Source organism: Molossus molossus, unplaced genomic scaffold, assembly GCF_014108415.1.
Source record: "Molossus molossus isolate mMolMol1 unplaced genomic scaffold, mMolMol1.p scaffold_m16_p_21, whole genome shotgun sequence".
NCBI classification, from domain to species: domain Eukaryota; kingdom Metazoa; phylum Chordata; class Mammalia; order Chiroptera; family Molossidae; genus Molossus; species Molossus molossus.
In genome coordinates this window covers 6793072-6821070 of record NW_023425357.1, presented here as the reverse complement: position 1 = coordinate 6821070, position 27999 = coordinate 6793072, and the positions used below count along the sequence as shown (strand labels likewise).

The 27999-nt window shown below is 55.6% G+C and overlaps 1 protein-coding gene across 1 annotated transcript; it reads left to right on the top strand.

Moving 5' to 3' along the window:
* Positions 1-541: 541 nt before the first annotated feature.
* PRR12 (proline rich 12) lies at positions 542-27942 on the top strand. Its single transcript, XM_036275773.1, has 14 exons — positions 542-627; positions 2152-2264; positions 3224-3385; positions 3470-6777; positions 7294-7960; positions 9567-10024; positions 16947-17063; positions 17200-17333; positions 17589-18067; positions 24129-24254; positions 24362-24459; positions 26929-27075; positions 27165-27260; positions 27586-27942. Exons 1-14 carry the CDS (start codon positions 542-544, stop codon positions 27730-27732), a joined length of 6138 nt encoding a protein of 2045 aa, XP_036131666.1. The 3' UTR covers positions 27733-27942.
* The last annotated feature ends 57 nt before the right edge of the window (positions 27943-27999 follow it).

Sequence of the window (27999 nt, the reverse complement as noted above, 5' to 3'; positions counted from 1 at the left end):
TTGCATTTGCACGGGATTGTGGGAGGAAGCGGAGCGCAGCCAGACACCCCGCCGCCCGCCCCCCCTTCCCCTCCCCCCTCCCCCAGCCGCCTTGTGCAAAGATGGCTGCACCGTGAGCGCAGCGGAGGAGGAGGCGGCGGCGGCGGCGGCGAGAGAGCGAGCACCCAGCGCCCGCACCCACCCCGGGGCCGCCCGGGACGCCCCCTCCTGAGCGCGCGCTCCCCCTTTTTCTCTTGCAAGCGCCGGGGCAAAGGCGGAGACAGCGGGGTCCCTCCTCCCCCCTTTCCCTCAAGGGGGAACCCCCCTTCCCCCCTCCTTGGCTCGGCGGCTGCACCCCCTCCCTTGCCCGCCCCTCTGCCCCGTCCCCTCCCTCCCCCGCCCGGGCCCTTCCCGGGCCTTCGGCGGCAGCAAAGAAAAAAAGAGAGAGAGAAGGGAAAAAAAAGCAGCAGCGGAGGGAGCGGCGGCGGAGGAGAGCGCGCGCGCGCCCCCTCCCTCCCTCCCTCCCCCTCCCCCTCCCCCCAATTTCCACCGCGGCCAATTCATGGACAGGAACTACCCCAGCGCCGGCTTCGGGGACCCGCTCGGCGCCGGGGCGGGATGGAGTTACGAGAGGTCAGCGAAAGCTAGGTAAGGAACCGAGGGTGGCCTGGAGGAAGGGGCCAAGGGGTGGGGACCAAACCGGGCCGTGCCGGGCCCGGCCCGCCCGGCGACGCGTGCATCGCAAACTCCCCTCCGGCTTGCAAGGGAGCGGCCTTCCTCGGTTTGCAACAACGCCGCCGCCCCAGTTTGCAAATTGCAAACTCCGCCAAAGCCAGCTCCGGCATGCAAAGGGAAAGATGCAGCGGGAAAATGCGGGTGCAAAACAATTTCGGACGGAAAGGCCTTGGGAAGGTGGGAGGGACTGGTGAAGCAAGGCCTGGATTTCCCCCCATCTTTGGATTCCCGGTTTGCTGACCCCTCCCCCCGGCGCCCCAGGCTCTGCTCTTGCAAAGGTGGAAAGGAAAGGAGAATTAGAGCGCAGACCTGGGGGCGCGCCCCCCTCCCAGGTCCCATTGTTCGGGGACTGCGCGAGGCCACGCCACTCGCCCCCCCCCGAAATTCCGCGCGCAGAGTGGGCACGGGGCCCCGCCCCCTTCCTAAGCTGGGGTTCCATGTGTAAGGGGGGGGTCCTGGTATCTGAGACACGCCCCCTTTAACTCCCCACCCCCAAAGGCAGGGAATCCTAGTTAATGGCGAGGAGTGGAGTGTTTGACCTCTTTGAGTCTGGGCCATGGAGTGGGGCCATTATTGCATGGGAAGATTCGGGTATTTGGTTGTGTGTGTGAGTGTGGACCATCTGCGTGTGGTAGCTGGTAGTGTGCTCGCCTGCGATTCTGCCCCTTGCCTACTGTTTGTGTCGTGCCCTCACTCTTCACCTGCCCCGAACCACCTCCCTCCCCCACACACCTGGGTTTCCCAGCATGGCTGGGCATGACCACACGTGTGTCCCATGTGGGATTCTTCCCTCTATATGCTTCCCCACGGGTGAGTTGGATACTCTTTGCACACATACTTGGCTTTGCATGGTTCCATGCATTTTAACCTCGGTACCAGGGGTTGGACGGTGTTCATGTTCGCACTTGTACCTGGTACTTGACTCTTCCCTCCTCATCCCACATCCCTGCCATTTGGGGAACAATCTGTCTCCTGCCCCAGACTGGTTTTGCACCACCCGGTGATGTTAAGGGCCTGTGTGTTTCCATGTGCGCAGCTCTGGGATTGGCCCTAGGGTCTTGGTGTCACCAGCAGGATGGGGGCCTGTATGTGGTAGGAGGTCCACATTTTCAACTGGAGACACTTTCTCTAACTCAACTCTCTGTGTTTGTCTCATCCTCGTGCATGTCTGTTTGTGAACGTGAGACTATATGGGCTCTATTTACTGGGACTCGGGTCTCTTTACTGCTGCTGGGGCTCAAGTGGGAACCATTTCTATGGCTCTTTAGTTGGGCACCCGATTCCCTTGCCTTCTTTTCCTTTAGGGCCCAGTGTTCCTTAGGTTAACCCTCATTCAGCTGGAAGATTTCCCCCAACTTCCCGAGGGATTTGCTTGCTGAGTTCTCTTCTCCGAGGGCAGCTTCAGAGGATACCCTAACTTCTTCCCTTTCCCCCCAGCTTGGTCTATGGCAGCTCCAGGACCTCGCACCCCGAGACGGACATCTTACACCGCCAAGCCTACGGGGCCCCCCACCCTCTGCAAAGCTATGCCACCAACCACCACCCTGCAGGTACGGGCTCCCGTCCCGCCCCGCCTGAGCTGGCCCTCCCTCCTAGGCAGCTGATTGGCTAATGAAAGTTCCACCCCTTCTAATTGGCCTTGCCCTGCGTCCTGGCCCGCCCCTTTAATCTTTCCTCTGATTGGTTGATCTGAGGCTGCTTAATTTCATACCGGATTTGTCAGCCTCTGTCTCTGGTCCCGCCTATTTTGCTCCAATTGGTCCCATCCCCACAGCCCCCAAATCCCACCTTCTCTTCCAGGCTTTTCCGCCTCTCCAGCCCACCCAATTATTTCCTTCTGGGCTTGCCCATTCTCTGGGCTCCTTGGTTCTCTCAACTCTTTCCTTCTGATTCCCGTTCTTCCTGATTGGCAGTGATTCTTTGGACCGCCCTCTTTTTCCTTAGACTTGACACTACCTTATGTGGCTCTGTCTCGGAGGCTTGTGATTGGCCCCCTTCCTTTGATTCTACCGCCCTCATTCCTTGATAGACCAGCAATGAGACTGGAGTCCAATTTGATCCTTGACCCTCTTGGTGGCTTCTTTTTTCCTTCCCGTCTTTGTTTTTCTGTATCTTCTCACTTTGACTCAGTCCCTTGCTTCTTGTCCTCTAGTTCTCAGTGGCCTCAGTCATTTCATTTCATCCCATCCCTTCCCTTCCCCTTGCTGGAATTGTCTAAATATTTTGGTCTCACTCTGTGCTCCTAGTCATTACAACTCCCTGCCCTTTTGCTCTCACTTCCTTCACTTCTGGATTTTTCTAAATTCCTTTGTCTACCTTTCTGTTTTTGGACTCCCTGCCCATATGATAGCATTGTACTCCATCTTGCTTACTGTCTCCTTAGCTTGTCTCTGCCCACTTTTTCCCCCTTCTCTCCAATCCCTTTCCTTGACCCAACTTGCCTTTGGCCTCTTCCCTTTCAACCCTGCCCTATCCTCTATCTAGCTGACTACCCCTTGTTCCTGATCAGGCCTCTCTGGACTCTTCGACACTGGCCTCCACCACGCGGGCTCAGCAGGGCCTGACGCCTCCGTCATGAACCTCATCTCTGCCCTGGAGTCCCGGGGCCCCCAGCCAGGCCCCTCTGCCTCCTCTCTCCTCTCCCAGTTCCGCAGTCCTTCCTGGCAAACAGGTAAGCCCATTGCCAACGTAAGAGGGCCAGGGTCGGGGTGGCTTGTGGTCCACCCTGACCTATGGTCTCCTCCATCATCCCCAGCCATGCATACGCCAGGTCCCACGGAGCTCTTCATCTCAGGCGCCCTGCCGGGGTCCAGCACCTTTCCATCCTCTTCTGCCCTGTCGGCCTACCAGCACCCGGCTTCCTTCGGCAGCCGCCCCTTCCCAGTGCCCTCATCCCTTAGCCTCCAGGACCCCCCATTCAGTCCCCCAGCTAATGGGCTCCTGTCTCCTCATGATGTGCTGCACCTAAAGCCCTCGCAGGCACCCACAGTGCCCTCCTCGCTAGGCTTTGAGCGCCTGGCAGGGGGTGGTGTCTTGGGTCCCGCTGGTCTAGGCCCAGCCCAGACCCCTCCTTACCGCCCTGGCCCTCCAGACCCACCTCCACCTCCCCGACACCTCCCAACTCAGTTCAACCTGCTGGCTTCCTCTTCTGCTGCTGCTGCTGCTGCTGAGCAATCCTCCCCACAGCTCTACAACTTCTCGGGTGCTGCCCCAGGCCCACCGCCTGAGCGGGCCCTCCCCCGTCAGGACACCGTCATCAAGCACTACCAACGGCCAGCCAGTGCCCAGCCCCCACCGCCCCCACCACCAGCCCATGCCCTCCAGCACTACCTGAGCTGTGGAGGCAGCTATCCCTCCATGGGCCATAGAGCCAACCTGGCCTGCAGCCCCCTGGGTGGTGGGGAGCCTTCCCCAGGTTCTGGTGAGCCTAGCAAGGCTGGGCCCAGTGGAGCCACAGCCGGAGCATCAGGCCGGGCTGCGGGCCCTGAGGGGGCCGGAGGAGGTGGGGCAGCAGGTGGTGGTGGAGGTTACCGCCCCATCATTCAGTCACCTGGTTACAAGACGGGCAAAGGTGGTTATGGAGCAGCTGCGGGTGGTGCCAACAGGCCCCCACCACCTCGTTCAACTGCTACACCCAAATGCCAGAGCCTGGGTGGTCCAGCAGCGGCCTATGCCACTGGGAAGGCCTCTGGGGCTGGCGGGGCGGGAGGCCAGGCCTATTCTCCTGGTCAGCCCCAGGGGCTTCTCGGACCCCAGGCCTATGGGCAAGGGTTTGGAGGGGGTCAAGCACAGGACTTGAGCAAAGGCCCTAGCTACTCTGGGGGGCCTCCGCAGCCCCCAAGCGGCCCCCAGCCTCCTGGCCTAGCCACGTGTCAGAGCTACTCCCCTGACCAGCTGCAGGGGCAGCTGTATGGGGTGCAGGGTGAACCGTACCCAGGACCAGCTGCCCACTCCCAGGGGCTGCCAACAGCTAGCCCCTCACTCAGCTATAGTACTGGCCATTCCCCAGCGCTCTCAGGCCATGGAGGTGGCTGGGGTCCCAGCTCCTTGGGTGGCGGTGGAGAGGCTAGCCCTTCGCACATCATCCGCCCACTGCAGTCGCCACCTGCCCCTGGTCGCCCACCTGGAGTCGGCTCTCCAGGAGCCCCTGGCAAATACCTGAGCTCCGTCCTGGCCTCAGCCCCATTCCTGGCACCTCCAGGAACTGGCAGCTATGCAGCTGGAGCAGGTGGCTATAAAGGCAAGGGAGATGGCTCAGAGCTGCTGGCAGGCCCCGGGGGGCCTCCTGCTGAGCGCACTGAGGATGAGGAATTTCTCATCCAGCACCTCTTACAGGCGCCTAGTCCCCCGAGGACCTCAGGAGCTGATGGCTTGGTGGGCGAAGATGGGGCAGCAGATGCCTCCAAAGGACTTGGGGGGAGTGGTGGGGCTGGGGGTCCCCCGGGCACACCCTATGAGCTGGCTAAGGAAGACCCCCAGAGGTACCATCTGCAGAGTGTCATCCGTACCAGTGCCAGCCTTGATGAGGGTGCCACAGCGGCCCTGGAGCTAGGCCTGGGGAGGCTGAAGGAGAAGAAGAAAGGTCCAGAACGGGGTGGTGAGACCCCTGAGGGGCTAGCCACCTCAGTCGTCCACTATGGGGCAGGTGCCAAGGAACTGGGGGCTTTTCTCCAAAAGAGCCCACCACCCCCACCTCCCTCGGCCCAGCCTTCCCAGCCCACCGCCCATGGCCTCCTCCTGGAGGCTGGGGGCCCTGACCTCCCTCTGGTGCTGCCTCCTCCTCCCCCACAACTGCTTCCCTCAGTTCTCAGCCACACCCCTAGCCCCTCTTCTAGCACCCCCAAAGTTGGAGTCCATCTCCTTGAACCAGCCACCCGTGATGGGGCGCCCCAACCACCTCCGCCGCCTCCCCCACCTCCGCCACCCATGCCTCTCCAGCTCGAGGCCCATCTCCGCAGCCATGGGCTGGAGCCTGGTGCCCCCAGCCCCCGCCTGCGACCCGAGGAGAGCCTGGAGCCGCCAGGTGCCATGCAGGAACTGCTTGGGGCCCTGGAACCCCTGCCCCCAGGGCCCGGTGACACTGGTGTGGGCCCACCTAACACCGAGGGAAAGGATCCCTCAGGTGCCTACCGCAGCCCCAGCCCGCAAGGCACGAAGGCCCCCCGCTTTGTGCCACTCACCTCCATCTGCTTCCCTGACTCCTTGCTTCAAGACGAGGATCGCAGCTTCTTCCCCACCATGGAGGAGATGTTTGGCGGAGGGGCAGCAGATGACTACGGCAAGGCTGGACCGCCCGAGGACGAAGGTGATCCCAAGGCGGGCACCGGGCCCCCTCCTGGCCCCCCTGCCTATGATCCCTATGGGCCCTATTGCCCAAGTCGGGCATCTGGAGCAGGGCCAGAGACGCCAGGCCTGGGCCTCGACCACAACAAGCCACCTGAGCTGCCCTCCACAGTCAACGCTGAGCCTCTGGGCTTGATCCAGAGTGGGCCACACCAGGCCACCCAGCCGCCCCCACCGCCCCCTCCACCACCACCTGCCTCAGAACCCAAAGGAGGCCTAACCTCGCCCATCTTCTGCTCTACCAAGCCAAAGAAGCTGCTCAAGACATCCTCCTTCCACCTGCTACGGCGCCGTGACCCTCCCTTCCAGACGCCCAAGAAACTGTATGCCCAGGAGTACGAGTTTGAGGCAGACGAGGACAAGGCCGATGTGCCTGCTGACATCCGCCTCAATCCCCGGCGTCTGCCTGACCTGGTGTCCAGCTGCCGCTCCCGCCCAGCCCTCTCTCCGCTCGGTGACATTGACTTCTGTCCACCCAACCCCGGCCCCGATGGCCCCCGGCGCCGTGGCCGCAAGCCCACCAAGGCCAAGCGTGATGGCCCACCCCGACCCCGGGGACGGCCCCGGATCCGCCCGCTGGAGGTGCCCACCACCACTGGGCCAGCCTTGGCCTCCGCGCCCACTGATGGGGCCAAGAAACCCCGGGGTCGGGGACGCGGCCGGGGCAGGAAGGCTGAGGAAGCAGGGGGCACCCCGCTGGAGCCCCTGAAGCCACTTAAGGTGAGGGCGAATGGACCCCGATGCCTGAGTCTTAGAAAAAGGAAAGGGTTGCCCCACGTTTGAAGTTCTTGAATATGATGGGGGATATGGTTCATATTTCTGAACCCTGTGAGGAAATAAATCGGAGGGCTGGAATGGCAGGATTCCTCTGTTGAAATTCGAGAGTTGACACTTGGGGTTTTAGAGGGAGGCAGGAGGTTGGAGCTCTTGCGTTCTTATCCGTCGGGTGTCCTAGATTCCTTGGTCTTGGTGCAAGGTCCGGAGCCCTGGGCTCTTGGGCTGAGCAAGGAGAGAGGTCAGTGAGTAATAAAAGGATGGATTTGAGTCCTGTCATTCTGGAATCAAAGAAGGAGTCTGTGGACTTAAATTTGAGGAATCTATAGGCTGAGAGTGGCAATTTGAACTTCAGGGTGTAAAGTGTGAAGGGGGCTGGGATTCTGGATGCCTGGGTCTGAGGGAGGAGGGGACTTGGGGCCTGACTCTTGGGCCCTGACTCCCCACTGCTCCTGTGTCTAGATCAAGCTGTCTGTGCCCAAGGCTGGTGAGGGTTTGGGAGCCTCATCTGGTGATGCCGTATCAGGCGCTGACCACAACAGCTTGGACTCGAGCCTGACTCGGGAGAAGATTGAGGCCAAGATCAAGGAGGTAGAGGAGAAGCAGCCAGAGATGAAGTCTGGCTTCATGGCTTCCTTCCTGGACTTCCTCAAGTCAGGCAAGCGCCACCCACCACTCTACCAGGCCAGCATGACACCTCCACTCAGCCCCCCCAAGAACGTGCCACCCTCTGTGCCCACCCGCGGCCTGCAGCCCCAGCCCCCCAATGCCCCCACCGTGCCACACCCCCCGCCCACTGGCACCTTTGGGCTGGGAGGCGCGCTCGAGGCTGCTGAGAGCGAGGGGCTGGGGCTGGGCTGCCCTTCGCCCTGCAAGCGCCTGGACGAGGAGCTGAAACGGAACCTTGAGACGCTTCCCTCCTTCTCCTCTGATGAGGAAGACTCTGTCGCCAAGAATCGGGACCTGCAGGAGAGCATCTCTTCGGCCATCTCTGCCCTCGACGACCCGCCCCTTGTTGGGCCTAAGGACACCTCCACCCCGGAAGGGCCTCCCTTGGCTACTGAGGCTCCAGTCCCAGGGCCACCCCCTCTCCCAGGGCTCCCCAGTGCCAGCAGCAATGGCACGCCTGGTGAGCTCTGGGAAGATGGTCCAGGGGCGGGGCAGGGGTTTCCTGTTATGCGGGACACTGGGTACGGTTTTGCGGATTATGTACTGTTTAAGGGACACTGTGTTAGATGATGTAGATTTGCATATTTACGGAGGTAACTTTTGATGAGGGCAAACAAATGTTTTGAGAAAGGGGTGTTTTTTTCCTGATCTGCCCACAGATGCTAAGCAGACTAGGAGGGGCCCCAAGGTGGGCACTGGAGAACTCGGGGGGACAAGGCAGGTTATGAGTGATGGAGATAGTTGGGTAATGGGGTACTCTGAGCTTTTAAAACTCGCAAGGGATTTAGGCCCTGAGAAGGGCTCTGAAGTTAGTGATGTGTAATAAAAGACGGGAAGGTGTCCAGGGGCAGAGAGAGATTTGGAGGGAGTAGTTGAAAAAGAAACAGGAACACTGACTAGTCAGGTATCGTGGGGGGTGGTGGAGGGGAAGGCCACGGGTGTATGGTTGGGTGTGAATAGGGTTTTGTCCTGAGAGAAACTTTGGACAAAATTTAAGGGCCTTTGATGCAGGTAACAGGTGTTGGGGGTTTGGAGGAGGGCATTTTAGGCAGTTAATGAGGGGCCTTGAGGACTCAGAGAGGATGTTAGAAAAACCCTAAGGAGAAGGTCAATTATTCTGAGATTGGAGAAGGATCTGGATGCAGGAGGATGAAACCTGAGCTGGAAACGAGGAAGTAGAGGCACAGAGGGAATGATTTCAGAATTGGGAAGAACAGGAAGGCGCGGGGATTAGAGCCAGGCCACATTCAGGATGGGAAACACGTTTCAGGAGCTCTGTTTAGTGCTGGAGCTGAGAAGGGGCCTCAGGGAGAAACTCTGGCCTGGCAGAGAGCTATGGAGGACCTGAGTGGCAATAAGGGGCAGAGGGGCTGCTGTTGCAGGAAGGGACATTCAGATTCAGGGACAAGCAGAGAGGTTCTGGGGGATGGCAGGTGGTAACAAGGATGCATGTCAGGGCAGGACAAGGAGCTTTGTAGGGACTAGGCTGGGGAACGGGAGAGATGACCAGAGTTGGGGGACAGTTGAGCCATGAAGAGAGCATTTTAATGGGATAGAAGAGGCCTGACCATGGGGAGCAGACACTGAGCAATGGTATTGGGACACAGCTATCTTAAGACTGGGTCTTTCAAGGCTGGGAAAAGACAGCCAGAAACAAAGCAGTATGTCTGGGTAGGAAGAGTGAATAGAACATTGGAGAGAAGTTAAAGGGACGTGAGCTTCCTGTGAGTGTCTGGGGACAAGTGGGTATTGAATGGCATCGGTGAGCAGCTTCAGACATCAGCTTTGGAGGAGCGAGAGCAACAGAATGATGAGAGGAAGGGAGGGCGCACAGAGGTGTGTGGTAGCTGAAGAACCCCATTTCGTCAGGAGGCATGTTGGGGTGCAGGGAAGGCTGGGTTGGCACTCGGTAGAGGAGACTAGGAAAGGGCTGGGAGGGCCTTTGACAACAGAAGGAATAGTGGGGACTTGAGGGACATGCTGGGATGTTGATGGACAGCAGGTTGAAGCTTCGGGAGGTGGGGGGTTTCTGGGGGTCCAGCTCTGACACCCCTCTCACCCCCTAGAGCCCCCGCTGCTGGAGGAGAAGCCCCCACCCTCTCCGCCGCCTGCCCCAACGCCCCAGCCGCCACCCCCACCGCCAGCCCTACCCTCGCCACCCCCGTTGGTGGCTCCTGCCCCGGCCCCGGCCCCAGCCCCAGCCCCGGCTCCCATCCCCGAGTCCAGCTCTCCACCTCCACCTCCGCCACCTCCACCTCCACCTCCACCTCCACCTCCACCAGCCCTGCCTTCGCCACCCGCCCCGCCACCCCCGCCAGCCGCCGCCCCGCCCGAGGAGCCCGCCGCCCCGTCCCCCGACGAGCCCGAGCCTCCGGACGCCCGGCCCCTGCACTTGGCCAAGAAGCAGGAGACCGCAGCCCTGTGCGGGGAGACGGACGAGGAAGCCGGCGAGAGCGGCGGGGAGGGCATCTTCCGCGAGCGCGATGAGTTCGTCATCCGCGCCGAGGACATCCCTTCCCTCAAGGTGAGTCACCAGCCTGCCTCGGGCCGGATGGAAGTGGTCCCGGAGCGCAGGAGCGCAGGCCGCGCGGCAGGTGCAGCCATGGCCCCGATGGCCCGCGGCAGGTGCAGCCATGGCCCCATGGCCCGCGGCAGGTGCAGCCATGGCCCCGATGGCCCGCGGCAGGTGCAGCCATGGCCCCGATGGCCCGCGGCAGGTGCAGCCATGGCCCCGATGGCCCGCGGCAGGTGCAACCATGGCCCCGATGGCGCGCGGCAGGTGCAGCCATGGCCCCGATGGCGCGCGGCAGGTGCAGCCATGGCCCCGATGGCCCGCGGCAGGTGCAGCCATGGCCCCGATGGCGCGCGGCAGGTGCAGCCATGGCCCCGATGGCCCGCGGGCCGCGGTTCACCGCCGCTGGCTGCTGGGAGGGGACAGCGGGGGACACGCCTGCCCCGGGTGTTACTTCGTGTGTGTGTTACCTGTAAATAAGGTGCAGCGATGGTTAACCGTTCATTGCAGCTGTCTTGGTTGCTAGGGTTATAGTGAGGAACAAAGCAGGTCAGGGGCTGCTGGCCTTTCCGAGGTTCTTGTGACTTGTCCCATCACGGGGAAAGCGGTGGGCGTTGACGCCACATAAATGTGAACGCCAGTGGGTTGGGAATGCATTTATACCAGGCACATCTTAACATTTTAGTCAGAGCAGCCCATTCACTGCTGCCACTCCAGCCCCCATGGGCCAAATCCAGCCCAGTGCCCGTTTTCATAAATAAAGTTTTATTGGCATAGAGGCACGGCCACTCATTTACATATGATCTGTGGTTGATTTCCCCATACAGTGGCAGAGTGGAGTTCTTTTAGCTGAGCCTAGTTGGCCTGCAGAGCTGAAAATATTACCTGACTCTTTTTTTTTTTTATCCTCATCCAAGGCATTTTTCCATTTTTTATTCAGATAGAGTGGGAGGGAGAGGGAGAGAGAGAGAAACATCGATGTGAAAGGGACACATTGAGTGGCTGCCACTCACACGATCTAACCAGAGCCGGGGACAAACTGCATCCGAGGTACATGCCCTTAGCGGGAACCGAACCCAGGTCTCTCGGGACTGCAAACCGACGCTCTAACCACTGAGCCAAACCGGCCAGGGCATTACCTAACTCTTTACAGAAGGGTTGCTGGCTCCTGTGTTTCCTTGGACAGGTAGAATTGGATAAGAGGATTAATGTAAGTGCGTGCCAAGGGTAGGTGACATCAGATTCCAGTTTAGTGCTTCTCATGGGGCATGAGGCAGAGCGAGGACTTGGTCGGTCAGTAAGCTGTTAGCCCCTTGATGGTGACGCCAAAAACTAAGGCCATTCTCCTCATTAGTCACTGTCACTGGCTGGGTATTGACTATGGGACAGGAACCATGTTCGGGCCTTGATGTATGCTACCACGTTTAATTTAATCTTGGATGTTGTTCTAAAATATAGATGGAGGAATTGTGGGATGAATTAATTGTAAGGGTAATAACTGTTATTATGTCCTTTATTGAGTGTTTCACGTAATGAGCTTAGTGTGGTTTTCCTATGTTATTTCTAACCTATTTTATTGTGGGGAAAGTAGAGCAAATAGCAATGTGTGTGCCCATTCGGTTTCCACCATTATCACCTGGCTGGTCCTGCTTTCTCTCCACTCTGGCACATTCTGCCCCCTCCTCCACCCTACCCACCCCAGACACGATATCTTTCACCCATATTTTGTTCTCGTTTTAGCATGAAATTTGATATATACAAAAGAATAGTCATAAGAGATAAGTTATAAAGCAGGATGCTAGAATGAACACTCACATCCCATAGACACCCTGCCAGCAACCAGACATTCCCAGTGCCTCGAGTCTCGGGTGTCACTCGCTGGCCAGCCCTCCTGCATCCCTCACTGTCGTACTCATTCCCATGGTGCCCTGTAATATTATTTTATTTTACTCCCATGACTTCTGAGGCTGATTTGGCCAATCAGTCTGGGACAAGCAAGGAAGACATTGGAACAAACACCAATGGTAGGAACTGGACAGGATTTGGGGCACGTCACAGTCTGAATTTAGTTTGATCTCCGCCCCCCTTCCTTAATTGTAATAACCTATGCATACCACGAAGTTGAGCTTTTAACCATTTTTAAGTGTACTGATCAGTGGCACTAAGTATATTTATATTGTTGTGCAAAACTATCTCCAAGTTACATCTTTTTTTTCTTTATTGATTTCAGAGAGAGAGGAAGGGGAGGAGAGAGAGAGAAACATTGATGAGAGAGAACATTGATTGGCCGCCTCCTGCATGCCCCCCACTGGGGATTTAGCCCACAACCTGGGCATGCGCCCTGACCAGGAATGGAACTGGCGACCTCTTAGTGCATGGGTTGACACTCAACCACTGAGCCACACCGGCCGGGTTCCAAGTTTTATATTTATAATCACCCTCCTTTATGGGGATTACTGTTCCTGTTTTATGGGGAGGAAACAGGTTCAGAGTGGTGTAGGAGCCTTCGCAAGCTTTCACAGCTGGGACCTGCCTGCAGCTCTTCTGCCTTCTGGGAGCCTGTGCCCTTGTCCCCAGACTCAGCCATTCTCTATGTAATTCTGTCAAACACTGACCCTGACAGCAGCCAGTGCTGCTGGCCAAGTGGACAGGGCTCTGGGGCAGGGACCATGACTCCCAACTTACAGATGAGGAAGTTCAGGATCTGAGAGAGGGAATCATTTGGTTGGTGAGTGCCAAGACAGGATTGGAGCCAGAGCCATCTGATACCACCTCCCGGCTGGCATGGGGCAGAAGAAGGGACCGGGCGAGGACTCTGATGCTTAAAATACAACACAAATGTGCATTATAATGGGGCACGCACAGCCTCAGGAGTGAGTCACCAATGCAGGTGTTGGAGATTCGTTGGTGTGCCTGGAGTCAGGGCAGGCTGGCGGCGCGGCTGTTGAGAGCCCAGCTTGAGCTTTAACCTGACTGGTGCAAATCTCCACCACTTCTGATTTAGACTGATGTTGAGCCTGGCCGATGTTGGTCACTGGTTGAGCGTTGACCCATGCACCAAGAGGTCACCGGTTCGATTCCCAGTCAGGGCACATGCCCAGTTGAGGGCATGCAGGAGGTGGCAAGTCGATGTTCTCTCTCATCGATGTTTCTATCTCTCTCTTCTTCTCCTTTCCTCTCTCTAAAATCAATAAAGAAAAAAATTCATGGAACTTTAAAAAAAATAGACTGATGTTGAACCATCCTGAGCCTCAATTTCCTCATCTGTAAAACGGGGCTGGATCATGTTAGTACCTCCTCCATGCAGTGTGAAGACTTGATATTATGGTTTATCCAGTGCTATGACTGTGGGTGGCATCTGAAATAAAGAGAAATATTGATGTGAGAGAGATACACCGACTGGTTGCCTCTTGCATGACCGCAAATGGGGCTGGAGATCAAACCTACAACCCAGGTACGTGCCCTTGACCGGGAATTGAACCCAAGATCCTTTGGTCTGTGGGCCGACTCTCCTGAGCCAAACTGGCTAGGGCAAACTTTGCTTCTTTCTTTTTTTTTTTTTTATCCTCACCCGAGGACATTTTTTCCATTTTTTGTTCAGATAGAGTGGGAGGGAGAGAGAGAGAAACATCGACGTGAAAGGGACACATCGAGTGGTTGCCACCCGCACGACCCAACCAGGGCCAGGGACAAACTGCAACCGAGGTACATGCCCTTAGCGGGAACCAAACCTGGGTCTCTCTGGACCGCAGGCTGACGCTCTAACCGCTGAGCCAAACTGGCCAGGGCAAGCTTTGCTTCTTTATTCATCTTGGTGATCGTGGGCAAATCGCTGGTGTAGAGCTTGGCCACGTTTTCCTGTAGGCCAGACAGCAAATATTCTTGGCTTTGCAGACCACTCAGGGTCTCTGTCACATGTTCTGTATTTTTCCCGTCCTACGATTTCTACAATTTAAAATGTAGAAACTGTTCTTAGCTCTTAGATCTATGAAAATGGGCCACAGGCCATCGTTTTTCCAAGAGTAGTGGCAGGCCAGTAGAAATATCATGAGTCATATACATCATTGAAACTTTCTTGGATCCACATTTTTACGAAGTTAAAAGATGGGTGAGATTAGCCACAAGAATGTATTTTTTTTTAACCCAGCACGTCTAAAATATCTTAGTATGTAATTAATGTAGGAAAACTTGATGTTTTACATCTTTTACTTCTCATACCAAATCTTTGGCACCCAGTGTGTATTTTACACTCATAGAACATTCAGATCAGCTGCATTTCAAGTGCTCAGGAGCCATGTGTGAGGAGGGAGGGGCTGTTGACTGAAGAATATGGTTTAACCCCTTCTCTGCTTCATCTTCCCGGTCTGTAATATGGGCGTGATCATATTGACTCTCAGTTCTTGGGGATGCTGAAGATTTAACAGGATGTCACCTCTGAACGTGTAAGAGTTTATTGGATGCAGAAAAGTTTGGGGAGGGTGGTCCAGCCAGAAAGAAGAGTCTGTTCAAAGGCCCTGTGGTGATGGAAAGCATGATGTGCTTGTGATGTGCAGAGACGCAAGGGTTTCAATGGCTGGACAGTGAGCACTGAGGCTGGGATCAATGGGAGAATCTGCTGTGGGTTGCCCAGCCTCTGCTAGTGCCCCTGGTCTGCAGGGAGGTGGCTGGGGGAGGTGTCCAGTTCTGATGACAGTCTGTCTATTGCATCAGTTCTGTGACAGTGACTCCCCCGTTAACGGACTCCTTAGCACCAGGCTCAGTGCGTCTAGCTTACTCACATTTTGCCCTTGCCCCAGCTTGTCACAGTTCAAATTCCCAGAAGAGGATCTGACTGGTCCAGCTCAGCATTTATGGGCTGTGGGTGGGGCAACTTCCCTAGTAAGTGGAAGTGGGTGTAACATGAGGAGAGGCAGGAAGGACATGGCTTGGGGACTAGCTGGCATTGATGGAGAAACTGGCAAGGATGGTGGCCAGGTGATTGGGTCCAATGACTGTGGGGGCATGGTGGGCATCGTGGGAGAAAACTGGTTCGGGGAAGATGTGAAGTCCAGTTGGAATGTGGTGAGCGCAGGGACCTGAGCCCAGCTAGAGAATCAGCCAACTCCTTAGAGAAGGCAGATCGGCCACGGGAGAAGACTGAAGGGGGTTTCCCCTGGCTGGGGGCGGAGAACGCACTGATGGGCTTTTTAAAGGCTTCTGAGAGCTGGAACAGGGTACATCATGTTCACATTGAGGGAAAAGGCACCCGTGGTGGGGGACCCTCTGTATGGAAAAGCCTGGAGTTCAGAAAGTCAGGGGCTTGTCTGCTGAGCTTTGAGGGTCTGCATGGCCTGTTGGGCAGGGGCAGGGAACAGGAGAGGAAATTGAGGCAAAGTCTCTCTGTGCCAACCTGCAGAATGGGCATTGGAGGCCCCGCAAGGTTTTGGAGCAGGGCAGGATGAAAATGGACTTTTTATTTTTTTATTTATTTTTGTTTGTTTTTTATCCTCACCCGAGGACATTTTTGCATTTGTCTTCAGATAGAGTGGGAGGGAGAGAGAGAGAAACATCAGTGTGAGAGAGACACATCGACTGGTTGCCATCCACACAACCCCAACTGGGGCCGGGGACAAGCCGCAACCCTTAACGGGAACCGAACCCGGGACTTTCCCGACCGCAGGCCGACGCTCTAACTGCTGAGCCAAACCGGCCAGGGCCCAAGAGCCTTTCTGGACCTCATTTTCATCAGGTTATTGTAACCCCTTCCTTGTGTTCCCCTGGTTGATCTGAGGGACGTGAAAAATCGTGGATGTGAGAGCAGTTGACCCAAAACCAAGAGTGGACGGTACCTGGCGGTCAGCCTTTGGCATTGCAGCTGCTGTCAGTGGCAGACATTATTAATTGATCCCAGCACTCACTCCTGCTGAATCTGGTGCTCAGGGCAGCCATAATCAATCAACTGGAGCTACCGTCTGAACACTGTTGTATCACTTGGCTGTGGGGCCTTTGAATGCAGGACTGCCCCTCAGTCACCTCTGGGTTATCACAATGCTCAGTGCAGATATTCCGCTACATTCTTATTTTTCGCGTATCTGTACTTGTCAGCGTCTCTCTTCGGGCCACGGCTGTCACACACTTCCCTGGTAGCCCCTGGTCATCACCCAGTCCCCTCATGGAAGAGGACGTGGTCCTTCCAGGACTCATTGAGGTGTCACTTCTTCCAGGAAGCATTTTGGGATTCAGATTGAGTTCAGGGTCCTTCTAGGCTGCAGGGACATCCACCATGAACAGATTTGTTACCTGTGTGTTATTTCATGGTACCTATGTCTGGCTCCCCTGCTGCCCACCCACTCCCCAAGATTGGATGCTGGGTCTGACTTACATCCATTGGTTCCAGTGCCCAGTTGGGGGCACACAAGCCTCGGTGTGTGGGTGAGGGTCTGAGGGTGTTGGGGGAGTGGAGACGGGAGAGCCTGTCTACCACTGTGCCCTGAAATAAATGGTCTCAGGTCACCTGTCACCTGTTTGTCCATGGCCTCACCTTGCTTTGTTTATTTGCTCATCTGTCTTGTTACTTCTGTAATAAAGACCCCCTTAAGGCTTTGTCAATCTCAGTCACCGCCGAACCCTGGGGCCCAACACGGTTTTGTCACTACACTGAGTCATGCAGGACACTTGCACCCTCACACCATAAAGCTATAACGACTGAAGCCTTGTAACCCAAGAACAAACGGCCGGATTGATAAGCCATGGAGGACGGGGCCAGATTCTAGCTGCATCGCAGGGCTGAGAACATGGGGCCCAAAGATATCTGTCACCCGATGTTCGTTAATCCTTATTGATCACGATGCCGTTCCTCTGAGGGGGTATTGAGGGAGGTCAGAGGGCCAGGAACTGGGGGACAAGGCGCAGGAATGCGGGCTGACCCTGCCGGCCTCACTGTGCCCCTTCTCAGCTGGCGCTGCAGACGGGCCGCGAGCCCCCACCCATCTGGCGCGTGCAGAAGGCTCTGCTGCAGAAATTCACCCCCGAGATCAAGGATGGCCAGCGGCAGTTCTGCGCCACCAGCAATGTAAGCCTGCAGAGGGCAGCGAGGACGGGGCCCGGGTGGGGGGTCCGGCCGCAGTGGTGGCCCAGGGTGAGTGGGAATCTTGGGTGTCGGGCTGCCTGGATGGGGCGGGTGAAGGAGCTCCTCTTTCCCGCCATAGTACTTGGGGTATTTTGGAGACGCGAAAAACCGGTACCAGCGCCTTTATGTGAAGTTTCTGGAAAACGTCAACAAGAAGGATTATGTGAGGGTGTGCGCTCGGAAACCATGGCACCGGCCCCCAGCGCCTGTCAGGTACCATGGGCCTAGGGGACAGCTGGCGGGCGGCTAAACAGGCGAGGGGAGGGGACAGAGCAATGCCGGACAGAGACCCAGAGATGGAGAGAGGTCCAGAGCACAGGGAGAGTCTCAGAGAGAGGAAACAGCACCCCAGCAAGAAGGGAGATGGTTCTGTGCTTCGAGCCGTGGGCCAGGCAGGGGGGACCCCAGGAGGAGAGTTTGGCCCTCCTGGGGGCTGCTGACTGCAGTTCCTTCTACGTTCCCTTCCAGGCGCTCAGGGCAGGCCAAGGGCCCCGCCTCTGCTGGGGGCAGCTCTGCACCTGCCCCCAAGGCCCCGGCGCCACCTCCTAAGCCTGAGACTCCTGACAAGACGACATCAGAGAAGCCCCCGGAGCAGACGCCCGAGACGGTCGTGCCCGAGCCCCCTGCCCCTGAGAAGCCGGACCCACCTCGGCCTGTGGAGAAGGAGAAGGAGAAGGAGAAGGAGCGGGTGACTCGCGGGGAGCGGCCGCTGCGCGGGGAGCGAGGCGCAGGCGGGCGGCAGACCCGGCCGGAGCGCAGCCTCACCGCAGGACAGCCCGCCAGCTCCAGGCTGCCCAAGGCCCGGCCCACCAAGGTGAAGGCCGAGCCGCCCCCGAAGAAGAGGAAGAAGTGGCTGAAGGAGGTGGCAGGCAACGCCTCGGCGGGCGGGGGCCCACCAGGCAGCTCCTCGGACTCAGAGTCATCCCCTGGAGCGCCCAGTGAGGATGGTGAGGCCCTTGGTAGCCGTGTGGCTGGTGGGGGGGGCTGGTGGGGTGATTCTGGGCCTTCAGAAGGGGGCATGGGTGCGGGCTGTCCAGTAGGCTCCATGCAGCATCAGCAAGACAGTCACAATAATAAGTAAATTAAAAGTTCTAGTGCCCCGGCTAGTGTCACTCAGTGATTAGAACATTGGCCCATACTCTGAAGGGTCACGGTTTTGATTCCCAGTCAAGGGCACCTACCTGGGTTGCAGGCTCGATCCCCAGCCCTGGTCGGGGCACAAGGAGAGGCAACCGATCGATGTATCTCTCTCACATCAATGTTTCTCTCTCTCTCTCCCTCTCGTTCCCTCCCTTTCACTCTCAAAACCAATGGAGCCAGTGTGGCTCAGTGGTTGAGGGTCGACCTGTATAGGAAGAGGTTGCTGGTTTGATTCCCGGTCGGGGGCACATGCCTGGGTTGTGAGCCCGATCCCCAGTAGAGGGTGTGCGGGAGGCAGCCCGTCAATGTTGATGCTTCTCTCCCATCAATGTTTTTCTCTCTCCCTCTCCCTTCCTCTCTCTCTAAAAAAAATCCATAAAAACATTTAAAAAAGAACAGAAGCCCTGGCCAGTTTGGCTCAGCGGTTAAAGCTTCGACCTGCGGTCCAGAGAGACCCGGGTTTGGTTCCTGCTAAGGGCATGTACCTCAGTTGCAGTTTGTCCCCGGCCCTGATTCGTTCGTGCGAGTGGCAGCCACTCGAATTGTTCCCTTCACTTCGATGTTTTTCTCTCTCTCTCCCTTCCTCATTCTCCCTCCCACTCTATCTGAACAAAAAATGGGGGGAAAAAAAAAAAACAGAAAAATATCCTCAAGTGAGGATTAACAAGAGCAACTACAATACTTGCACTAGCTAACAACTATGTGGCACCTAATTACATGATCAGCTGTCTTCTAAATTATTGGCGCATATTAATCTGCATAATTTTCACAGCAGCCTTAGAGGTAGGTGCTGTTGTTGTCCTCATATACAGATGACAAAACTGAGGCACCAAGAGTGGAACACCGCGGGGATGTGGCGTCCCACCCGGGCTGGAACACAGCCAGCGGGGCCTCAGACTCTGTCCTTCAATGCTGTGCTGTTTCGTCTCAGAATAAGCAGGTTCTGAGGGCCGAGGGGGACCAGCATTGATCCTAGAGGCCCAGAGATAGTGGTGTTCCCTGGAATTTGCTGGGGAGCTCCAGAAAAGAGGCATCACCTCTTTGTGCCTTAGTGACGTCACCTGTGAAATGGGTTAATAATAGATAAAGCACATGGGAGGGTATTTGCCTACAGTAGGTACCAGATGTGAGCTCCATTGCTTAGAATGGTGTCTGGTTTATGATGACAGTAACAACAAAAAGATAAGTGCACATAGGTAAATAGAACAGCCAGGTCCTTACCGGGTGCTAGGCATCATATTAAGCACTTTACACATGGCTCATTTTATCTTTACATAAACCCTATGAGGTAGGTGCTGTAGAGTTATCCTCAACGTTTAAAATGAGGAAACAGCCGCCCTGGCCGGTTTGGCTCAGCGGTTGGAGCATCAGCCTGCGGTACAGAGAGACCCGGGTTCGGTTCCTGCTAAGGGCACATACCTCGGCTGCAGTTTGTCCCCGGCCCTGGTTGGTCTTGCGGGTGGCAGCCACTCAATGTGTCCCTTTCACCTCGATGTTTCTCTCTCTCTCTCTCTTCCTCTCTCCCTCCCGCTCTATCTGAACAAAAAATGGAAAAATGTCCTCGGGTGAGGATAAAAAAAAAAAATGAGGAAACAGCCTGGCCAGTGTGGCTCAGTGGTTCATGCACCAAGAGGTCATCGGTTCGATTCCCGGTCAGGGCCCATCCCCAGGGTGGGGCGTGCAGGAGGCGGCCAGTTAATGTTCTTTCTCATCGATGTTTCTGTCTCTCTCTCCTTCTCCTTTCCTTTCTCTAAAATCAATAAAGAAAAAAAAAAGTTTTTAAATGAGGAAAATTGAGGCCCTGGGAGGTGACCTGTCTTGTTCGAGGTCACACCCTTTCAGCTATAGAGCAGGAGTAGCTGTTTTGTGTGCACTCGTGTGCATGTGTGTGTTTTAACTTATTTATTAACTTTTATTTACTTACTAATTTTTTTTTAATTGATTTGAGAGAGAGGAAGGGAGAGGCATCAGTGTGTTGTTCCACTTGTTGATGCATTCATTGGTTGTTTCTTGTATGTGCCCTGACCGGGGATGGAACCTGCAACCTTGGCGTATCTGGACGACGCTGTCACTGAGCTGCCCGGCTAGGGGAGGAGTAGCTGTTGTTGTTTTTTTATCCTCACCCGAGGACATTTTTCCATTTTTTGTTCAGATAGAGCGGGAGGGAGAGAGAGGAAGAGAGAGAGAGAGAAACATTGATGTGAAGGGACACATCGAGTGCCTGCCACCCGCACGACCAACCAGGGCCGGGGACAAACTGCAACCGAAGTACGTGCCCTTAGCGGGAACCGAACCCGGGTCTCTCAGGACCGCAGGCCGACGCTCCAACCGCTGCGCCAAACCGGCCAGGGCAGAGTAGCTGTTTTAACAGAGCCTAGACTTCAGCTAGTCAAGTGAGAGGTGGAATTGCCCTTTCAAAGCCCTGATATAGGAGGGAGGGTTGTGGAGAAGAAGAGGCTCTTCTCAAGGTGTTTTAGGGTCCCAGTTTTCCTTCATTTTTGCTGTTCTGCTGTCCCCCAGCGTGCTGTCTTCACCACATGGTCACAGGCAGCCCAGCGGTCCTGTCAGCAGGAACGGACACAAGGGCAGGGCAGTGGCTTCACCTTCCTCTTAAGTGACACATTTAAGTAGGTGTGGCCCAGTCCTGTCTTCTGTCCCGTTGGCCAGCACTGGTTACATGACCACAGCTAGCTGCACGGAGCCCAGGAACTGTAGTCTTTTAGCTGGTCCAGCTGTGCTGAGTCAGGCCTGATGGAAGCCCTTTAAGCTGAGACTGGAAGGTACAGCAAGGGAAGAGGTTTACCGAAGGCCTGGATTTGCAGGTCTTTTCTTCCCTGGTCCTCAATTTTTTCTTGTTTTCTCAAATGGGTTTATACATCTAAGTCACGTACCATCTGGTTCACCTATTTGAAACATGTCATTCATTGGCTTTTGGTATAGTCGTAGAGTTAGTCATCTTGGCAATCAATTCTAGAACATTTACCTCACCCCAGAAAGAAACCCTGCCCCCTTTGGCCATCACTCCTTTTCCCTCCGTCCAGCCCTAAGCAACCAGCAATGTATTATCTTTATAGATTTGCCTATTCTGGACATTTTATGTAAGTGTAATCATACAATACATGGCCTTTTATGTCTGGCTTCTTGCATTTAACACAGTGTTTTTGAAGTTTACCCATGTATTGGTTCTCTGTTCCTTTTTATGGCTGAGTAATATTCCATTGTGTGGATCTGCCACATTTTATTTATTCACGTACCAATTGATGGACATTTGGGTTGTTTCCAGTGTTTGTTAACTCTCTCTTTTTTTTTTAATCTTCACCGGAGGACATTTTTGCATGTATCTTCAGGTAGAGTGGGAGGGAGAGAGGGTGGAAGAGAGAGAGAGAGAGAGAGAAACATGATGTGAGAGAGACACGAGTGGTTGCCACCCACACAACCCCAATCAGGGTTGGGGACAAACTGAAACCGAGGTACATGCCCTTAGGAGGAACTGAACCTGGGACTCTCTGGTCTGCAGACCGATGCTCTAACCGCTGAGCCAAACCGGCCAGGGCTGTTTCCACTGTTTGGCTAATGCTATTCTGAACACACCTGGACAGCCTTGAATTTTCTGAACCTGGAAAATGGGAGGAACTGAACTCTGTACTCTTAGAGTAACAGTTCCCCTTCCCAGGGTCAGTATCTTTCTCTTTGTCTGGGTTTGTCTCCCCTCACCCCATTCGAGCAGGATTCCTTCCAGGGGAGGATGAACCTGGATACCCTGAAGGCTTTGCCCAGCCCAGGAGGTCTCAGAACCAACCCTTTTGCTTGTCCAAGACCAGCCAGCCTCCATGGGCTGGAAGCTGGTACTCTCCTTTCTTGTCTTCCCAGTGAAAGTTTTAGAAAGAGGCTGCACTGCTGTCTCCTGTCTTCTTCCTTTAGTCCACTCCCATCCAGCTTCCTCAGCCTCTTTCTGCAGGTGTTTATTGAGCACCTACTTTGTGCTGCAATGGGGGTTCCAGCTGTGAACAGAATAGACAAAAATATGTGTCCTCGTGGGAGCTCATAGTCCAGCCGGGGAGCCAATTAGATAAATAAGTTATGTAATAGGATACCAAACCGTATGAAAAATCCTCGGTGGAAGGCTGGGGAGGATTAAAGGCAGTTACAAAAAAATAAATCTGGAAAAGAGAATACGGGCAGCAAACGGGGTGATATTGTGGGGAAGGGAGTTGGGGAAGGCTTCTGGAAATGACATTGGAGCAGAGAGCTGAACACAGCAGGGTCATGTGACTTTGAGGGAGAGAACATTCCAGGCTGGGTGTGTCTGGGGATCAGGAAGGAGGCCAGTGGCTGGAGCAAGCAGGAGGAGAGGGAGAAGTGAGCGCAGAGGAGGAACAGGACCTGGAGGGACAAGGGGCCTGGGGCTTTGTGGCCACTCTGGCAGGATTTTACTCTGAGCCGTTCAGGAGCCTCAGTTGGGTTTGGGCTGAGGCCTCGTGGGGTCTGACTCCCACTGCCACGTGGTCACTCCAGGCTCCTGAAACAGCTGTCACCAGGGACCCTCACTATGCATAAACCAAGTAGACATTTCTCATGCTTCTTCCTGAGGGGTAGCCTGGGGTCTTCGAATGACGCCCCCCACTCTGTCTTTTCTTCCCGACACACCCCCTCGGGTTTTCTGTGGGTCCCTCAGCCTCTCATCCTTGGCCTTGTTGCTTCTCATCCTCCACCTTTCATTTGGCAGGCTCCCCCAAGTTTCCAATGAGCCTCGGGTTCCTTTCTTCCCCCAGCCACCCTCCAGGCCTCCCACAAGCACCCCGAAAGCCCCCTCCCTTCATTTCCCACCGAGTTCCTTGTTCTAGATTCCCTATCTCAGGCACAGTCCTCTTGGCTGCCCAGACGCCAGGCCAGCCCCTCTGGGTACCATGTGTCGCTCACTCACCTCCACATCTGAGAAGTCCATAGTCCTACCCTCCCTGGCTGCCCCAGTCTTGGCCCTCCTGTGTCCGCCCCCGCCCCCGCCCCCGCCATCTCTATGGTCTGTCCCTACCACCCTGCCCCAGCCTCATCCTTTCTTACCTGGTCCAATCCCTCCAATCTGACCCCCCAGATGGCCTCAGCAGGGTCTTCCCCCAGTTGCTCTCACCCCTCCCCTGCACACAGCTTCCCCAGCGGGAAAGCCCTCTCCACCTTTGCTGGAGGCCCTGTGGTCTGGCTCACACTGATAACATGCAGTCCACTCCTATCTCCTCCTGGGATCTTGCTCTCTTGATCTGATCTCTCTGACTTGATTCACCGGTTTGGAAACCAACCATGTTGCTTCTTTCGACTTCGCTGAGGCTGCACTGAACTAGTCAAACGTGAAGTTTACTGGCCTGGAATGCTATTTCCTAATGCTCTTTCCTGTCACTCAAGACTCAGCTCTTTGGCAACCTGGAACCAACCCTTCCCTGACTCCTGGGCTGAGCTCGTCACAATGCCTGCAACTCCACCCTTAGAGCACGTTGTGCTGGTTCTTTTGTTTTTTTTTCTTTTTGTTTTTTTGTTAATCCTCACCCAAGGATATGTTTTCCATTGATTTTTTTTTTTTTTTTAGAGAGGATGGGAGGGACAGAGACAGAGGGGGAAACATTGGATTGGTTGCCTCCCACACTGGTGCAGAGCAGGACCTGGAATTGAACCCCTGCCCCTTCAGTGCATGAGCTGATGCTCTAACCACCGGGCCATACAGGCAAGGGCTGTGCTGGTTCGTCAGTCCTCCCCAGTGGGCTTGGGCCTCCCTGAGAGCAGGGATTTCTCTCCTGGACCGTGGTGCTTAGAACACTGCCCCTCAGGTAGCCTCAGAGCAGGTTGGCACAGTGAACTCATGCTGCATGTTTTCCCCAGAGCGGGCAGTACCTGGGCGTCTGCTGAAGACCCGGGCCATGCGGGAGATGTACCGGAGCTACGTGGAAATGCTGGTGAGCACAGCACTCGACCCGGACATGATCCAGGCCCTGGAGGATACGCATGGTGAGCTGAGGCCCGGGCGGAGACAGCTGGGCACGCAGACCCTCAACCCTTCTTTGCCCTCACACTCTGGAGCTGCAGCTCTTCTAACAGCCCCCCTCGTCTTTCAGACGAGCTGTACCTCCCCCCCATGCGGAAGATCGACGGCCTCCTGAATGAGCACAAGAAGAAAGTCCTGAAGCGGCTGTCGCTGAGCCCAGCCCTGCAGGTGCTTGGGAGGCCTGGGCAGGAGGTGTCTGGGGCCCAGAGGTCAGGCATAGAGGAGACGCGTACATGTTGTCCACTGCCGTGGTCCCCGGAGGGAGCAGGCACTGGGAGAGTCGGGCTTGGCCAGGAGAGAAGTTGAGAGCAGGGCTGTCAGGAGCAGGGAGCTGGGATGGTGTGGAGGGGTCATGAAGGTCCAGGATGGACTGCTGGGAAGGCCCAGCAGAGTGTGGTTGTGGAGTGCAAGTTTGGGGACAAAACGGTAGGCTGAGTCCCGCACAAAGGGCTCGTCCACATGATGGAGGCTCAGAGAATCTCCGGCTTCAGCATTAGCTCAGCTCCATAATTTCCCTCTGGAATGGCCTAGAGTTCTGGGATGGAATGTCAGGTGGCTCTGGGGATTGTGGGATAGAATGGAAGTCTGGCTCTGAGAATTCCCACGGGGATGTTAGGGGCATGCTGAGAATTCCAAGGAAGAATGTTAGGGCAACGTGGATTCCTGGGATGGAATGGTAGCCCACCCAGAAAATTCGGGGCGAGGGGATGTAAGTCTGGTTCTGAGAATTCTAGGATGATTTTAGGCTGGCTCCGAAAGTTCTTGGTGGGATGTTGGTTTGTGTCCTAAAATGTTAATCTGGTTCTAGAGCCCTGGGTGGGATGTTAAGATGACTCAGAATTCTGCGACTGACTGTTAGTCTGGCTCTGAGAAGTCTGGGTAGGATGTCATGAGGGTTAAGAATTCCATTATTTAAAAAAGGTAGCCTTGCCCTGGCCGGTTTGGCTCGGCGGTTAGAGCGTCGGCCTGCGGTCCAGAGAGACCTGGGTTTGGTTCCCGCTAAAGGCACGTACCTTGGTTGCAGTTTGTCCCCGGCCCTGGTTGGGTCGTGCAGGAGGCAGCCACTCGATGTGTCCCTTTCACTTTGATGTTTCTCTCTCTCTCTCACTCTTCTTCTCTCTCCCTCCCATTCTGTCTGAACAAAAAATGAAAAAATGTCCTCGGGCAAGGATAAGAAAAAATAATAATAAAAAAATTTAAAAAGATAGCCCTGGATGGATAGCTCAGTAGGTTAGAGCATTATCCTGCTATACCAAGGTTGTGGGTTCAGTGCCCAATCAGGGCACGTACAAGAAACAAACAATGAATGCATAAATAAGTGGAACAGCAAATCAGTGTTTCTCTCTCTCTCTCTTTCTCTCTCTCTCTCTCTCTCCCTGCCTCTCTTCCTCTCTCTCTCTCTAAAATCAATTTTAAAAATAAAAAGAAAGCCTGGCTGGCGTGGCTCAGTGATTGAGTGTCAACCCATGCACCAAGAAGTTGCTGGTTCGATTCCCAGTCAGAGCACATGCCCGGGTTGTGGGCTCGATTTCCCCGGTAGGGGGGCGGGCAGGAGGCGGCCAATTGTTGATACTTCTCTCTCATTGATGTTTCTATCTCTCCCTCTCCCTTCCTGTCTCTCTGAAAAATCAATGAAAAACATTTAAAAAGCAAAAAATAAAAGAAATAAGGAAAGCCATTATAGAATACAGGCATACCTCATCTTTTTAAGATTCATAGATAATGCATTTTTTTTACAAATTGGAGGTAAGACCCCACCACCACCGCCAGCAAAAAGCTTACAACTTGCAAAGGCTCAGATAATGGTTAGCATTTTTTAGCAATAAAGTTTTTTTGTTTTTTTAATCCTCACCAGAGGACATTTTTACATTTATCTTCAGATAGAGCAGGAGGGAGAGAGGGAGGAAGAGAGAGAGAGAGAGAGAGAAACATGAGTGTGAGAGAGGCACATCGAGTGGCTGCCACCCACACAACCAGGGCCGGGGACAAACTGAAACCGAGGTACATGCCCTCAGTGGGAACCGAACCCGGGACTCCGATCCGCGGGCCAACGCTCTAACCGCCGAGCCAAATCAGCCAGGGCATAAAGTATTTATTTTTTATGAAGGTATGTACTTTTTTTTTTGAGCGAATGTTATTTCATACTTAATGAACTATACAGTATAGGCTCACGTTACTTTTATATGCACCGGGAAACCAAAAATTCTGTGATTCGCTTTATTGCGATGTTCGCTGAATCGCAGTCAGTGGTCTGGAACGGAACCCACAGTGTCTCCAGAGTATGCCTGTCCTAGGAAAGGTCTGAGGGTTATGGGATGGAAGGTTAGCCTGGTTTTAGAATTCTGGGGTGGAATGTTATATGGCACCGGGGATACTGGATTTTAGACTAACTCTTAGAATTTTGGGTAGGATGTTAGGTAGCTCTGAGACTCCTGGGCTGGGCCACTAAGCACCAAGGTCACCAGGCAGGCCTAGGTTCCTTTGTCCTTTGGAGGAAGCAAGACTCCCAACTGTCTCTTTTGATGTGCATCCTGGGGGAAACTGAGGCATCCGATGACTCTGGGAACCTGAGATCTGGGTGGTGAGTTTGGGGTGCGCAGGTCCAGAGAGGTCCATTGATCCATCATCCTCCCACAGGACGCCCTGCACACGTTCCCCCAGCTGCAAGTGGAGCAGAGCGGGGAGGGCTCCCCTGAAGATGGGGCCGTGCGGCTGCGGCCGGCTGGGGAGCCCTACAACCGCAAGACTCTCAGCAAGCTCAAGAGGAGCGTGGTCCGGGCCCAGGTGGGGCCAGGGAGGGCAAGCAGGGTGTGGGGACCGGGGCTGCCCAGGGCTGGGCAGGGCGTTGAGGCTTCTCTGCCCCATCTGCCCAGGAGTTCAAGGTTGAGCTGGACAAGTCGGGGTACTACACGCTCTACCACTCACTCCATCACTATAAGTACCACACCTTCCTGCGCTGCCGGGACCAGGTGAGTCCACCCACAGCATGCATCGCCCTGCGGCTCCACCCCTCATGGGCCCTTCCATGGGCTCGGGTCCAGGACCTCAGTTCCCCCTCCCTCAGACCCAGGAGTCCAGGCCCCCAGCCCCTCCTCCCTCAGACCCAGGAGCACAGGCCCCCAGCCCCTCCTCCCTCAGACCCAGGAGTCCGGGCCCCCAGCCCCTCCTTCCTCAGACTCAGGGTCCAGCTCCCAGCCCCCCTCTCCCTGGGACACTGATCCCTAGACCCCCTGCCTCCTCCCACCCCAGGCCCTGCTGGCCACCTGCCCCAGCTCCGTGTTTCAACCCCTGCAGACCCTGGCCATCGAGGGCGGTGCTGAGGACCTGGGTCAGGAGGAGGTGGTCCAGCAGTGCATGCGGAACCAGCCGTGGCTGGAACAGCTCTTCGACTCCTTCAGCGACCTGCTGGCCCAAGCACAGGCCCACAGCCGCTGTGGGTGACCCCACCTCGGCCTGGGGGAGACACCTCCTCCGTGAACCAAGAACTGGGACAGAACTGTGTCCTCAGGCACTAACCCCCAGGCCCTGTTGCCAGGGAAGAGGCGGGGGTCACTGGTCAGGGTGTGTCCGTGCTGCCCCCACAGGGCAGGGTTCAGAGTTCGACTCCCCTCTCTCCCAAGCCCTTTCCACTCCCTCCCCATTCCTCCCACTGTCCGGTGTACAGAGAAATTATTTATATATATGTATAAATGTCTATTTAGTAACGGT